We start from the raw sequence: 15,722 nt of genomic DNA, 5'->3' as shown, positions 1-15,722 counted from the left end.
TCCCTACAGAGAGAAAGAACAAGAAAAGTGGTTTTGGGGTTCCCACAATCCTGGTGAGCCTGAGCTCTCTAAAGAGCCAACACAGATTTGCTACCACTCCCCAGGTGTTTATTTTGAGCCTTCATTTCCACCACTATGAAGCAAAGGTCAGCTCATCAGCTCACAGCAAGCACCTCGAAACTGGCTGAACGGAAACACTGGAGCTGAGGAGAGCACATGCTACAGCTGTTTCACTAAGAGATTTTTGGCTGTTACGTATATGAGAATTCTGATCACACATAAATGTTCACCTTATTACAAATTACTAAGTCTCTTCTCTGTTTTCACACCTGAATCAGCAAAAACACCGCAGAGACAGATGGCCCCCCATGACTGATACTCAGCAGGGTCCTGTTTGCCGATGTACCATATCAAACACAGTTTAGCTTCTACTCAGAGCGGGTCCTCCTGGAGGGCTGGTGGAGGGTGTGAATTCACTCACCAGAGAAAAGCCCAAAGTTACTTATGCAATAACTTGGAAAATCTGGTGATAATTTTGGAACCAAGATAGCCCAGGAGACTGTCAGCAGGAGCAGCAGCAGTCTGCTGGCAGAGGACAGAAAACAGAGAAACAAAAGCTAGAGAAGGAGCCCGAATTCACTGTTCAAGCAACCGTGGGAGACAAAATGAACTGTTGCATTTCCAGAGATTAGAGAATTGTTCAAATTAAGCTACACCAAATTCTGCCTTTAAACTGGTACAAGCCTTCTGTGATGTTCTTGGACATAAATAAATCTATTTCAACTTACCTATAAACAGACATTGGCTCTTGGTATGGCTGCAATTCAGTCAGCCCCATACCAAACCCTGGCAGCCCTAGGCCATGGTGACTGCAACAGAATACGGTATGCCTGCAGCTTCCAGTTGCAGGGGTTTGTTAAGAACCATAAAAAGCAAGAAATAGCAAAAGCATCAAGTACAATGGATGCAAGAGGAAAGAGAGTTGTAAAATTTCTCAATTCAGTGAGAAGGTAGAAGAGAGCTGCAACATGCAAGACTGGATATTCTTGATGCTTCAAACATCAGTAAACTTCTGCCTAATGTGTCCGTTATTGTACGCCAGCTATCATATCATTTCTGCAATACAATGCAGGGAAAGCAAAGGAAAAATCAACTACATACCCTTTTCTCAGGGACACATCTAATATATTTCCCACCGTGGATCTACCCTGCTCCGGATACTTCCTATCTGCACACAAAAGCAGCGAGTGGTCAAAACATTCTCAGAGCTCGATAAAAATCACAGTCAAATGTTTTCAACACAATCCTCTTTGTTACCACATTCTGATCACTTGGCTACTGGAACTGCAAACCTGTTCAGAGAGATGCCTTAATAATGAAGTATCATTTAAAAATGCATTTGCAGCTGTGCATATTTCACTTCAGTCACACGACTGTGAATTATACCTCAGCATGTCCTTGTAGAAAAGAGGTGGGCTGTCAGGGGGATGAGAAGGGGGAGAGAAAAGAAAGGAATTTCTACTGAACAAAAGAGCTCCAAGAAACTGATACAACTTTGCTGGAAGCTATTCCCAGCCCACTCAACATTTTTGATTGTATACAGACATACCAGAATCCCAACAAGGGGCATTCTTCCCAGCTAAAATATGAACCATCAGCAAATATGACCACCACCAGAGAAACAGGACAACCTAGTGGAAGCAAAGAAAAGCAGAATGAAATTATCTTACAGTTGTCCTGAACCAAGAGCTACCTCTGAGAGCTCACCATGGCGGCAGCCTCACACAAACACTTGCCCGGTATCCAGTATGCTGCTAGTCAGAGCTAAACAAAGCAGGATTCCTGCGCAGTCGCTTGCTTTACAGCCAGAGTCATTTACACAGCACTTAAAAGCAAGCAAGATACAAAGCACCTTTCCCCTGCCTCCCTAGAAGCCCTGTGAAGAACTGTACAACTTTACCAATATTCACCAGATAGTTTTACAGTGACCCATTCTGCAGGAAAGCATGCACGGACTCCAAGTCCGCTGGGAAGCCAAGCACTACGCGTTGCTTTCATAGCTCAAAACCACAGCAGTCGCCTGCAGCGACAACTGAGAGAAGCCAGAGAAGTAAATACTGCGAGAACACAGGAGGCAGCACGCAGTTGGGATGTTGGTGAGGTCGGGCTAAACCTACTCAAAACCCAGCTCTGGACCACAGCGTGTACTCAAGCACCTGCATGCAACAGTTTTTTTCATCCAGAGATCCTCTTGAACACTAGCACTGTTCAAAGGCGGAAACACCGGGATCCAGGCCACTCAGACCTTCAGGAGAGCAATGCTGCAAAGCAAACCTAAGCACCCGAAAGCCAGACGAGGCAGATGCCTCTTCAAAATGCAGTACCATCAGCATCTGCGCAGGCACCAAGGAGAGCTGAGCACTTTGTACTCAACATGTGCATGGCAAGAGACCAGCACCAGAAAGCTGGCCTTGAAACGCAGGTGCAGCAGGAACATAAACAGAACCGCCCAGCACTGCCAGGCTGCATGTACGTTTAGGTTATGATCCTGGAACAAGGAAACAATTGAATGAACAGCAAAAGCTTATTATAAACTTATTATAAACGTTTTTTAAGGACACCCAGCAGGACCTGCCATTTACATGCCAGAAAAACAGGAGCATGCTGACCGAAGGCTGAACTGAGAAAATCCACCTCTGAAATCCCTTCTCCCTGGAAAAAGCTCTACCCACTTGCTTGAACTAAGCACTGGCCCGGCTTCTGGTCCTCAAGCACATCCCCATGGGCCAAGGGTAAAGAATCACCACAGTTTTGTCTCAGGGAGCAGCTTTACACCTGAGCTGCTGAATGCTACACGTCGGGAGGAAAAAATCCTCAGATCTGCTTTGGCATCTGCAAGCAGCTGTCTCAGATCCTCACTGGGACTGAACACAAGCAGGCAAAGCTTATCCAAGTACCTGGAGACACTCAAAAGTCTATTTGTGAAGCAAGGACAAAGCCTAAATTAAGAGTCTTCAACTCTATTAAGCAAAATAAAGCAGAATCCTGGCAGAAAGAAGATACAGATCCCGCCAGCCTGAAGGAGAATCGGAGCACCTTAAATTCTGGCACACTCTCAGGCACAGCATAGGGAAGAGGTAGAAGAGCAAATAAAAGGGAGCTCAGCCCCTAGCAAGCCACTAGCAACATTAAATATATATGATCCAGTTCTTGCAGTTCTCAGCTTTCCTTGCAAATCCTTCATTTTAAGGCAGTGGGTGCAACTTGATCGGGAAAGCAGCATATCATCTTTCTACCAGTTAGAAAGCATGCAGGTATATTTTCATGAAAGGTGATGTTTTGGAATGATCCTTTTGACACTGAAAACTGCCCGTCCGAGAGGAAGAGACCACAGAGGAAGGCTGCAGGACAGCCCTAAGAAAGTCAGTGCAGACCCTGCAAACTGTAAATCAGCAGGCCAATGGAAGGGTGGAAGGGGCCATGGGAGGAGAGCAGGATTAGAAGTACCAGAGATTTATGATAAGTGATGCTCTAACAATAGCTTTCTTTTAAGAAGGAAGCTTCTCCTGCTGTAGTTAATCTATTTAGACTAAATATAAATTTATACACTGGGGAAGGACTGCATGCAGGACAGGCAACTCCTTGGTCAACTAAAACCAACCATTTTAAAACTCCCACAGTATCTACCCAGCAACATGAACCACAGCAGAGGGGGAATAATCGCTCCCCCAAGCAGCTGTGAGGGGCTGCTCAGTGGAGCTGCTCCAGCCTTTACATGGGCCAGAAGATGACCTAGCAAGGTCTTTTTCAGCCACATTTTCTATTTTCATCGTTTCTCCCCACCCCAAGAGGTCATGCAGATGAAAACACCAATTTAACTAATGCCAGATGGGAGACAAGTTATGCCATATGAATCTTTGCTTATTATATAATTACCTTCATTTCTTGTAGAAACATGGAAATGCTTAAAGTCACTGGCTGGATATTTTGTATATAAACAAACATTTCTAGGCTGTTTATATTGTAATGAAATGAAGCCCACATGGTTTTGACCAACTACTCCATTACCACATGGCGCACTTATGAAAAAATAACAAGCCTAATTTTGAAGCTATGCCAGGAGGTTGCAGACACCAATCTCCCCTCCAGGAGTCCAAAATAATACTTATCAAATGTGCTCATGAACTCACAGTCATAGATTTCCTGGGTAGAAATTCAAGATTATTTGCACCAAGTATTAAATACTTCAGATTATTTTCTGCAGAACTGAAGGTCATTTAATTTATCTTCAATGAGCCCCAACACAGCAACAAACAAAACAGCACTGAAACGTTCAAGCTCTTTTTGCTACTGAACCAGGGCCACATAGCAACAGACAGTTTCAGCACGAACACACCAAACCACATGCCAGAACTTCCACAGGTCATTTACGGGGAAACTTCATGCGTACAGGTAAGAGCAGCATGGAGAAACTGTTACAGAGGCCGCTCTGCAAGTCACACTCTTACTATAAAGTCATTAGCAATTAAAGATCCAGCGCACGGATGCACAGTTCTGAATGGAGCCGGTTGTATTTGTAGGTGTCCCATTAGAAACCAGAAGCACATGTTTGAATTTGCATAAGAATCGGTGTGAAAGATTCAGTTACATCCCCAACAATCTCCAGTAGCTTTGGTTACACCGTCAATTATTCAAGTTAGAAAGTGCCTGTCTGACAATCTCTTTGCGAAGAGCCTAGCTCCCATAACCTTCTTCCCACCAGAGACCTCCCCTTAGAGCCCAAAAGAAGGAAAGACCACCTCCACCCCAACCATCTCTTCCCCTGACCCACTCTGCAGCTCTGACAACAGCAGCCCCAAGCTGGAGAACACACACAAGACTTCAGCCCACCCAGGGTTTCTAGCACACAGCTAAAGCACAAGCCTCTAAACAAGGGGCTAGACTTCTCCACCCACAGTCATTAGGAGTCATTTCCCTGGCCTAAAGAGAAACTCTACTAAATTAGAAATGTGGTGCATGCACTGGGAGCATGCAGAACCACTTACTGCTTCCACTTGATGCCTTTCCAGCAGCAGCATTAGATTAGATTAAATGGGTTACCTGTGTGCCACCCTCATCCCCACACTCTGCCTGCACAACCGTTTGGACCATCATGCAGCAAAGCACAGCGGAGAACTGATCCAACTGAAGCACAACCTGCTTCCTCACCTCTACCCCCCAAATCCTGCCCTGGTCCGCTTTATCATGTGAACTCTCAGATGCTTACACTGGCACAAGGCGCTGGCAAGCAGCAGCCTAAGCGGGTGGGTTACAAAGAGCCACCAGACACAGCGGCCTCAGAGGAGCAGGTAAAAGCTAGTTATAACCTTACCCGAAGAGTGTCAGGACAGTATGCACAGTGGCTCTATGCACATTGGAGAAGGAGCTCTTCAGCAAGAGAGCAACTGGAGCTTTGCTGTAACAGGCAGAGGAGTGGTAAATGCTTACTGTCTTATACCCACAACTACCCACTGCACAGATGGAATGGTAAAAAATTAGGGACCCTGATGCTGGCTTCCTACAGCTGGGAAATGGGGATTACAATTGCTCTGCTGAGAATGGTAAAGTCCCTGTCCCCGTTACAAACCGCTGAGTTCACATGGTTGAGGCAGCAGTGAAATCAGGACACACGTGACAAGGTGAAACAAAGACTCTGCACGCATTTCTGATGAGCTGTAAAGTTTGCAGGATTGTCTTGAGATTAGACCCTATGTTATAGACACCCATTTTCAGAACAGCCCCTCCAGAGGCAGTAAAATCTAGCTCTGGCACAGCCTCCAGCTGAAGCGTGCTCTCCCTGAAGAAACTCAAGACCGAGTGACCTCAAACGATCCTGCTATATTTGTAAAAATGTGTGAGAGGAGATGTCCTCCAACAGCCCTACGACTTTCATGGGCTTAGGAAAGGCAGAGAATGTCTTGTCAAGGTTCCAGCCTGAACAGGGTTAAGATTTATGCTGCCAGATCAGCTCCCTAAAAGACATGAGAAAGGAATCAACCTCTCCCATATAGAAAACAGGGCTGCTCTTTTAAAAAGAAAGACCCAGACCCACGGTCCTAGAGCCAAATGCATCCAAAGAGAAGCCATGCCTCCAGCAGGTCCAACAGAACTTCATGAGCTATTCGCAGATTGACACTTCAATCTGGTACAAAGCTCCTCAGACTCTCACTTCTTTGGTTTCAGGATGCACTGCAAAAATGTTAGGTGGGCAGCAAACTCTCTGCAATAGAAAAGCGGCTGTGCTCCTCCACAGCTGGCCCTCAGCAGCTGCCAGGACAGCTACAAAACCCAGTGGTGCACCAGTTGGAAAAAGCCATGTACTATATGGAAGGGAAGGCTGGCTGGGAATGGCTTCAGACATCCTAATTGTGAAACTGCACCCCCCCATAAATTAATAGGAGACCGCACTGCTGTGTGACAGGGGCAGCCTTGTCCACCTCACTGTGTGTTCCCACTCCTGATCTAAGCCACCTGCTAGTCATCATGGGGTTTTTTGCTGCATTAGGATGAAGCAGGTGGGCTGACCACTGCAAATTATTTCTCATTCCAGAAGAAGCAGTATGTCTGTGCTGGTTCCTCTCGTGGTACACCCTGGTAAGCAGGAAGAAAGGGAATTGCACTGGCATAAAGTCCTACAGGAGCTGTTTCATGACAAGTCATTGCCAAGCTACAATCTCACCACTTTAATAAGAGCACCCAACAGACCAACATGCTCTGAAGGCACAGGCACCACCAGCCCCGCACGAACGATGTGCCTCAGCCCTTGCAGCTGTTCCCTCTGGCCAGTGGCCACTACGTGCTCCTGCAGCAGATAAGCCTAGCTGGCCACAGGAGCATGTCACCAGCTTGCCACAACAAGCATGGCCACAGCACAGGGTAGTGCAGCTGGGGCCCTCGGCAGAGAATTCCCCCACTGCAATGCACTGCAGCAGGAGCCAGGACACGTTAGGGATCACTCACGCAGGACACAGCAGATGTGATATGTGGACCTTTGCCTGGTTCTCAGAAGCTGGGGTCTATCTGCATTAACCATGCTCCCCTGGCAGAGACTATCCTCTCAGCAGAAAGGGGATACAGACTTATATAGACTATATATAGATAAGGCTTCCTAGGAATCTCTTGATGGGTTATTCTCTGCTCTGTATCTAGATCTGGCCTAGTGCCTGTTGAGAAACACATATCAGACAAGTGTACGTGCAAACTGCAGGTCATTTAGGCTATTAAAGAACCCTGCACTAGAAACGCTTGAAACACAGACCAGAAACACGTTATGAGCTCCATGGTTTTCCCATGTCTCCCATTTGCAGCTCTCCATGTGTTCCCCTGGGGAAGGGAAGATCCCTTTAGAAATCTTTCTCCTGCACATAACATTTAGTTACCAGCAGCAAGGAGCACCTCCAAGCCCTCACACAACAGTGGCTTTGCAGAAAAATAAAAAGAGCAGGCAAGGATTTTTGATCAGTCAAGCTTAACAGAGCAAAGGGATCTGATGGAAGGAGACAGTGCCTTTTCTTCAGCAGATTTTTAACAGAAAAATAAAGTACTTTGCTGAGCAGTGAAAACATGCTTCCCTTCACCCTGCACACAGGCACACACTGAATCCCTCCTTTACAGCCTCATACCTTCAAACCTCCACCTCTCCCCCACAACATACACTTAAAAAATCCATCCTGGATCACCAGGTTGATCTTTTTTTTTTTTTTCTTTTTAGAACAGAAGAAACTACCTCCCCAGGAGGGAGGCCCAGTAGGACCAGCAGGCCCTAAACACCAGTGTTCCCTCTTCCCTACTCTCCTCCACTTACCTCCAACAAGCTCCAGAGCTCCTGACTGCCCAAAAAGGTGAACCAGCAGAAGAGGGGAGTTGGTTTACCTTTAGACCAAACTACAGCTTGACGGGTGTCCTACACACCTTACGGCACAGGGAAGAAGGTGGTTACACTACCACCTCCCAGCAAACACAAAGCAATCACATTTATCTATTTCGCTTTAACACAGTTCAGGCGAGCTGCTGCAGGGTGAATTGATCAAAACCTCCCGCTGTCCCAAGTGCTGTTCCCTGCCCAAATGGTACACACGGTCCTTGGGGGCATTTCCCAGCATGTTCAAACCCCTAGGAGAGAAACTGTTAACTCACCAAACCAGCACAGAGTCTGTGGATGAGAAGCATGCTGCATGCAACATCAAAGTTGATATTTTATGCTAATCTGCCTGCTTAAAGGAGAACAAATGCTATTTTCCTTGACAACTCTTCTGAAATAAGATCTGAGCAAGCATGCAGATTTCAAACTCTTTTGAAATATCAGTAAACCAAACACTCTCACTTTCAGTACAAAAACTCCCAAGAACAGCCAAACCACAGTTCGGGAAGACAGCAACTTCCACGAAACACACAGCTTCCAGGAGCTGCACCCAAAACAGAGGCACTGCAAACGTGCAGCAGCCACCATGCATCACCCCGAGCCAGGCAAGCAACAGCACACTTTCTGGCTTGCAGACCCCAGCTCTGGTTTATATGCATGAGAGCCTCCACCACGCAAACTTCACAGCTTACAAGCTGCTCTGATTTTTATTTTTGTGGGGTATTTTAAAAATTAGATTGCTTTCCCACTGGGCCAGGGGAGATCCAACACTGGCATTTGAGCTCCTGATCAAAAAATAGTTACTGCCCTGCAAGAAACCACACATGAAGCCAGACTGGCTGGCAGACTTGCAGCTGCTAGATGACAAGGAACAAGCAGGCCACCTCAGAAGTAGGCACAGCTCATGACAAGTGACACAGCCACGCAAAGCACTGCAGGAAAGGCCAAAGTGGCTCTAGAGGAAGAGACGGGTTCCAGACTCCAGCATGCAACAAGAGAGCCCACTCATCTACTTTTCCAACCACAAGGAGCACATCTCCCCTTCCCCAGACTTAGGCTCACCAGACAGATCTGCAGACCCTTTACTACAGTTGCACTGACCCACGGACAGGGTCTGCATGTGCAGTAGCCATCAACCGACCCTCGTTTTTAAGGAATTCCTCCTCCAGGGCTACTGGCTGCGGCATGCCCATCAGAGCTCTCTAGGCAATTCATTGTTTTAAACAAATGAGTGATTAGCAAGGATCCACTCTCTCCTTGTGAAGCTGGCCGCATGCCCTGCAAGCCTCCACATCACTGTACAGTACTATAATCCAATTAAACCTCACCATGAGAGAAGCTTCACGCTATCACATTCAATTAGGCAGTTAAGCCTCTTATCATCTGCACGTTAGGATCCATTCCGACTACAACACCCCCAGCACTATTTAGGAGGTGGCATTCTTCGACCAGGCAAGGACACACAGATGTCATGTCTGGAGCCACAGGAGGCCCATACAGGTTAGGAAATACATATAGCTGGCTTATGGGGAGGTAGAAACACAGGAAAAATAACATACAGTGAGGGGTTCCTGCCCACTCACAGTTACACACCCTCTGAGGCTCCCCGCTCCCCCCTGTCTTCTTGCTCCCAGCTTCCCAGGGAAATGGGGCAGTCCTGAAGGAGCACGAGGGGCCCAGAGGAATTTCACTCTCTTTACTAAGTCAATGGAAAGGCGAAGGCTAATGGAGGACCTGGCAATACAGAGTCATTTGGCAGCCAGCCACCAATTCCATAGGAAATACCCTCCCTAGAAGGTCACCATAACGGTGGCAAAATTTGGCCCAAAAGAATTAGAAAAAGCTGCCAAGATGTGACGCAAATGAAGCCAGTGAGCAGGCCAGCTTCCTGCGCGAGGCCAAAACACGAAGCGCTCTTGGAAAAAGAAAGATTAAGGGTTGCAAGGAACATAATGGCCTCTTGTAACAGCTGAGTTGTTTTTCTTTTATTGGCAGAAGAGAGGGATGTTTTATTGCTGGTTGATTAATCTATTATGCAAATAATTTCATAGCTAATTTGATACAGCCACAAGCCTGCCACAGAAATCATCCGCAGGCTGAGAGCTGATGAAAGGTGGAGTATCAACAGCTCCGTTTGACAGAGCTTTTGTTTCCTGGGCAAGCAGCTGCAGGGTCACCTCCTGCCACACAGGGCTGCAGGAGCAGGGGCCAGACCATCCAGGGAACAAGAGGGGAAGGTCCCTTGGGCACCTTCACTTGGTGGAAGGCAAGGAAAGAGGCCCTTTGAAAGAGCAGCCCTTTCCTTCCACTCCCAACGCCCTTCTGCACTGGGTGTGTGCAAAACGTCCAGATGAAAACCATGCACAGCCCCGTCCAGAGACCTTTCGCTAGCAGCTTTGAGATTTTAAGACTTTCTCAGAACTGTTCTTGACATGCACAAGCTTCACCTTACGTCAGCTAAACGACGACTCAAAATAGGTCTAACTGGAAGTTTGACTCCAACAAACCACCCAGCCTCTAGACAGAAATTTTTTTCCACTGAATATGAGAGCCCAAATTACATTCAGTAGTATTGTACAAAGCGACAAACTTAGTAACTGCTGTGATAGGATTGACATGGGGAGCACTAAGGGATCACTTGATCTTGCCCAAAGTAATGTTATTTTGGTCTCGATCTCTTCCACGAAGACTTGGAGAAATAGGATCTCCTGGCTCCAAGAGGAAAGGGGTTGGTTTTGGCTACTGCGCTTTACCCCAAGCATTTAATCTCCACAGCTCAGTTGTGGATCCTTTTCCTCATGCATCTCAAATATCCAACACCACCTTAGCAATTTTTTTTAAAGCCTATCCTGTGAGCTCATTTGTATTCAATTTCCTTCGATGTAAAATGTTAGGTATTCCATGCTATTCAAACAAAGTCAAAACAAAGCCTCCAAATAAGCACTTCTGAAATGTACCTAGTCATCTGAGTAATTAGACATTTTCCTAGTTCCAAATGTACCAAAAATCTACAGTCAGCTCCAAACGAACGTGCCAGCAGTTAGCCTCACAAACAAGAGTTCTCTCCTAAATGCTAGCATAACAATAGATCAGAAGGTTGAGATACATTTAAATTAACATCTCTCCCTACCCGAATTAATTAGCTTTTTTTATTATGTAGCATCACCCAATCATAATTATTACTCTAGCAATAGTTGCCATTGCTCGAGCCAGACCAAAACACACTCCCACTGGCCAAGTGAAGTTCCTATTCCCAGTATAGGCACACATCCTTCATACCAAGAGGCAAAGCCTCTCCCTTCTGAGTGCATTTGCAGCCAAACCCTCTCAGAGAACAGCCAGCCGTGGTCTTCACACAGGTCACAACCCCCTCAGCACTCAACTGGGAGACAGATGGAATTAGCACTATGTAGGGGTGCAAACATGCAGCTTGCTGGAGTAGCTCCATGCCCCAGCAGTCCTCACTGTCTCTCTCCTGGTCACACGTCCGTGCTGTTAGCTTTACATGCTCGTAGACCCCTCTGCAAACCACTGCAACTCATTAACCTACAGGAAACCAACAGAGAGATGGATCAGAAGATCAGAGCTGGCACAGGAAGAGGAGCACATAGCCTGGGGTATGAGGAAACTGTTAGGATTCACTCAGCTGCTGTGAATCCACAATCAGTTTCCATTGCCCCTGGGGATGTCTGAACCAGGGCTGGTGTGAAAGTCCACGTGCTGCAAGGCCATCCTACAGCATGCTGAGCCATAACATCCCTGCACCAGCAAACTCCTATTCGAGTCCAGGGGATGTGTGTGGATTCCCTTCATGTTTCCCCACCCAACAGGCAAGCTACAGAGGCAAGCTGGCACGTGCAATGCTCAGGCAGTGCCCAGTAAACAGCCTCAGATCTCCAGCATTGTCTTTTCCCAGGTCCGCTCCACAGCTTCCTTCCTATCTCGGAGGGACACCAGGTCACATCTGCTCTATGTGCAGTTTGGTCTCAATACACTCCACAGTTCAAAGCTTAGAAGAAACTTTTTCAAGTACGTGACAATTAAGGCAGTAGCCTAAACCAAAACCCATTCTGAACAGGAAAACCGACCCTCACTTTCTCTTGCTCCAGCAGACCCCCTTCCAACAAAGCTTTCCCTCTAAGACCGTTCTTCCTCTAGACAGGATCCCCATGCTGCTGTCTCCTCATGAGGCTCCTTCAAGACAGGATGGTACTGCATCCTGCCACTCACAGCTTCATCAAGAGATTGGAAAGAAAAAAAGAAAAAGGCACCACCCCACTCAAATATTTCTTACTTTTGAGTGTGAGGAAACAGAGGGAAAAGTTTTGATTAATTCACAGTCATGCATCAAGAAGACCACTCTCAGTTTTTACAGGTGGTGGGGAGAATTTTACATAACATGGCCTTCCACAAAGGAAGATATTTCAATGCACAGAAGAAAGAAATGGCAGAAAAAGGTAGGCATCTCTCCCTTCTGGTATGTAGCAGTTACACCCAGATAGTGAGACAGTTTGAGTCACATTTCTGGGATGACTAAAAGAAAGTACTTGCATTTCAGAATCACTAAGGTCGGTCAAAACCCCCAGGAGCTACACGTGCTGAAGAAAAAAAGTCAGAAAATCATCTCTGCGAAAGGCAACGAGAAAGTGAGACCAGCACAAGTGCAAAACACCACCTAACCTTGTGTTTCACTCAAAATACACAATTGCAGAACAGCGCTATGGTTCTTCACTATTGTTCTTCCTTAAGTTTAGACACAGCCTTTTCATGCAAGGAAAGTCTACAGAGGCACCAAGGCAGCCTTCCAGATTTTACTGACACCTCCGCCTCCCCCCCTCCAAGCTGAATGGACTTTCAGTAAATCACCCGCCAAAGAAGAGTGTGTTGAAGAGCACTGCTTTAGAGATCTTCCTCCCGCTGCCTAGTTCTCAGCCATCATCTGGGAAGCATACACCACATCTGCATGAGGCCCTCCACCTCAACACCCACCCACGCAATTTAGGGCAATGCAGGCACAGCCTGCTCCAGGCACTGCTTCCACCCAGCCCTTCCTTCTCCAGCTTACTGTAGGAGAAACAGTTTAGAAATGGGGTAAGATTTATTGCACCAAAAAGAAAAGGAAGCAACACTCCCTCCCCAAACACATGCCCCTCTTCCACAAATCCTCTGACTTTCTGCCAGGTTCAAGCTTCTTCTCAACTAGGATGGCCTGTCCTGTCAACAGAAACCCAGAGAGGAACTTCTAAGTGGTGGAAATCTCAGAAAAGACCAAGGCGGTTCCACAGTACTTGACCACACACCAAGGCCCATGCTCCTCCACATCCTCCTTCCATGTCCCCCCAGATGTCTGCTTGAACAAGCAGCTCATTCTGAATATTGGTTTCCCCGCAGAACAGTTTTCATCTGGTTTCCCCGCAGAACAGTTTTCATCCATCCCAGTCTCTCTCTCTTTAACACAAAGAATCTGAAGTGCTGCTGTGCCACAGGAAAAATCTTTACAATATGAACTTAAAATACAGAGGCAATAGTGTAACTTAAAGGTTGTCAAACTCCTGCCTTCTCTGACGGAGAGATTTGCTGCAAAGCCTGTAATGAATGCAAAGCATGGACCTGATCTAGCATCACAGGACACGATGTTAAATGATTAGAAACAGCAGAATTGAGCATCCAGGCTCTGCACCCCAGCTGCTGCTACAGAATTCCCTGGTTGCCCAGCACAAGCAGCATAGCACACACCTCACGGTGCAATCAGCCTAACATCGCTGCAGGAGCCGCAACCTCGGCTGCTCCTGACTTCATTTCAGCTTGAAAAAAAACACTTGGCACCCACAGCTACAACTGCAGACCTGCCAATACATTGCACCCCGTACACAGCCCTCGCATGCTTGCCCAGTCCACGTGGGGCAGTCCACGTCCAGCGGGGCTGCGGAAAGGCCAGCTCATTTGGTCAGCAGCGGTGGATGCGGCAGCTGATGTCCGCTTACTCCCCCACCCCCCCGGGACTCTAGGAGAAAAGGGCACCCAGGAACAACAAGCAAAACTGATGGCAACAACAGGGCTGAAACCAGAGGGACCCTCCGCTACACACAAACTCCCGCATAAAAAAACCCTATCTTTCTAGAAGGTCCCAATTGCCCCAGTTCTCCCATCATTGCCTCAGGCCCCAGGGCATGCAATCTGAGCATTTCTACCAGCCCTTGCTTCACAGCTTGCTTCAGTGACTCCAAAATTTCTCCCTTGAGCTCCAGCTCTGCTGTCCGGATACCCACACGTCCTTTGTTATCACCCAGATTCCTCCAGGCACCTCGGCCAGCTGCCTCCAATCTGCTGACCACCCACCCAATGCCATTCAAGCACCCAGGACCCACCCTAAATGCCAAGTCCTGTGCAGATGTATCCCCATGCCCTACCACATCAAGGCAGGGCCAGTATCCTTACACTGCATTTTCTGGTCATCTACAGATTTGCCAACAAGCAAGCTATGTGTGAGCTCGTTTTCAGATCTGCAAGTATCAGCATAAATGATAATGCAGAACTAAAAGTCCTTGACAGCGACAGACATTTGTTTTTTTATTTCAGTTTAACAGGCACTGTTATGAGGTTGGATGACATGGAAACCCAACTGCCTTCCTGTAGTTGAGGGTGCAGTGGAGAGAACAATTTTCAAAACGGTGTTACAAGAGGGCTTCCGTGTCCTCTGTACACCACCAGGGTCGATGGAAACCTCACTGGAATTCAGTGCAAAAATCGAAAGTGCACCAACTGCTCCTCCAGCTCCTCCCATATAGGCAACTCCTTCCACAGCAGAGGGACTCCTTGAAGAGGGGCACGTTCCCCTTGGTGCTATTCCCCTTCCAAGACCTCCCACTGCAGAGAAGAAAGGCTAAACAAGACACAAACGGAGAAACTGGCTGCCCAACAGATATTATAAGGCGCTGCCAGCACAGATAAGCTGTTATAAACCAAGATCATCTGCAATTGCAGGACTCGGGTTTTTTCTCTACCCTACGCTATCTTCCTGCCCACGATGTCAAAGCACGCCGACTGTGGGTAGTGTTTAATCTAAGATAGTCAGTAGTCCCACAAGCAAGCTGCTAGCCCTGCAAGGCAGGGGCACTGCCATCAAGTCCAAGCCGCTAATCTGGATGGTGCAGAAGACAGAGGGATTCGGGGGGTTTGTAAAGCTTGCAAAGCTTTACATTCCTGCGAGGTCAGCTCGATGACTCTGTTCCCTTTTTGCTCACTTGCTGCATCCCCATTAAAAAAAAAAAATAAAAAGAGAAAGGGGAACGCTTCAAAGATTCATCCGTCGGCACGTTTAAATCCTCAAAGGCGTTCTGTTAAAGGCAGACTTGAAAAGCGCAAGTTTTATAAAAACTAAAAAGGGGTCCCTCCCGTGCGGGCTAAAATAAAGCGCAGGCAGGGATGCACCCGCGTGTTTATACACACGCACACCAGAGGCGGGGAAAGATTCGAGACCGGGAGCGGGTGACAAAACCAGCAGAAGAGAAACCGATGCCCACCCCGAGGCAACCACCCTGGGGCATCTACCGGGCACCGGCCCCGTTAACAGGACACCCCACAGGGGATGGCGGGAGGCACAACCCGGTATGAGAAGGAGCTGGGCGTCCCAAGCCCTGCCACTGACACGCACCCCACGCCAGGGATAGCGGGAACCCTGCCCATCGCTGTGATGATCTGGGAGGAGAGGGGGGGGACACACCCCAAAATGGAGGAAAGGGACCCTAAAACTGAGGGAAGGACCGCAAAGCTGAGGGGAAAGGAGGGTTGAGGAAGCAGCCCCCGGGGTCTCGGGGCTGGG

The 15,722-nt window shown here is 47.6% G+C and overlaps 1 protein-coding gene across 1 annotated transcript in view; it reads left to right on the top strand.

The window, feature by feature from the left end:
- Positions 1 to 14,927: 14,927 nt before the first annotated feature.
- Positions 14,928 to 15,722, top strand: part of SEC22B (SEC22 homolog B, vesicle trafficking protein) — a 9,633-nt gene continuing 8,838 nt past the window's right edge. Inside the window, exon 1 of the mRNA XM_035900763.1 lies at positions 14,928 to 14,950. Coding sequence (XP_035756656.1) covers positions 14,928 to 14,950 — 23 coding nt within the window. The remainder of the gene's footprint in view (positions 14,951 to 15,722) is intronic.

The sequence above is a fragment of the Egretta garzetta genome, unplaced genomic scaffold (assembly GCF_000687185.1).
Source record: "Egretta garzetta isolate BGI_Z169 unplaced genomic scaffold, ASM68718v1 scaffold598, whole genome shotgun sequence".
Lineage (NCBI taxonomy): Eukaryota > Metazoa > Chordata > Aves > Pelecaniformes > Ardeidae > Egretta > Egretta garzetta.
This window is presented reverse-complemented; position numbering and strand designations above follow the sequence as displayed.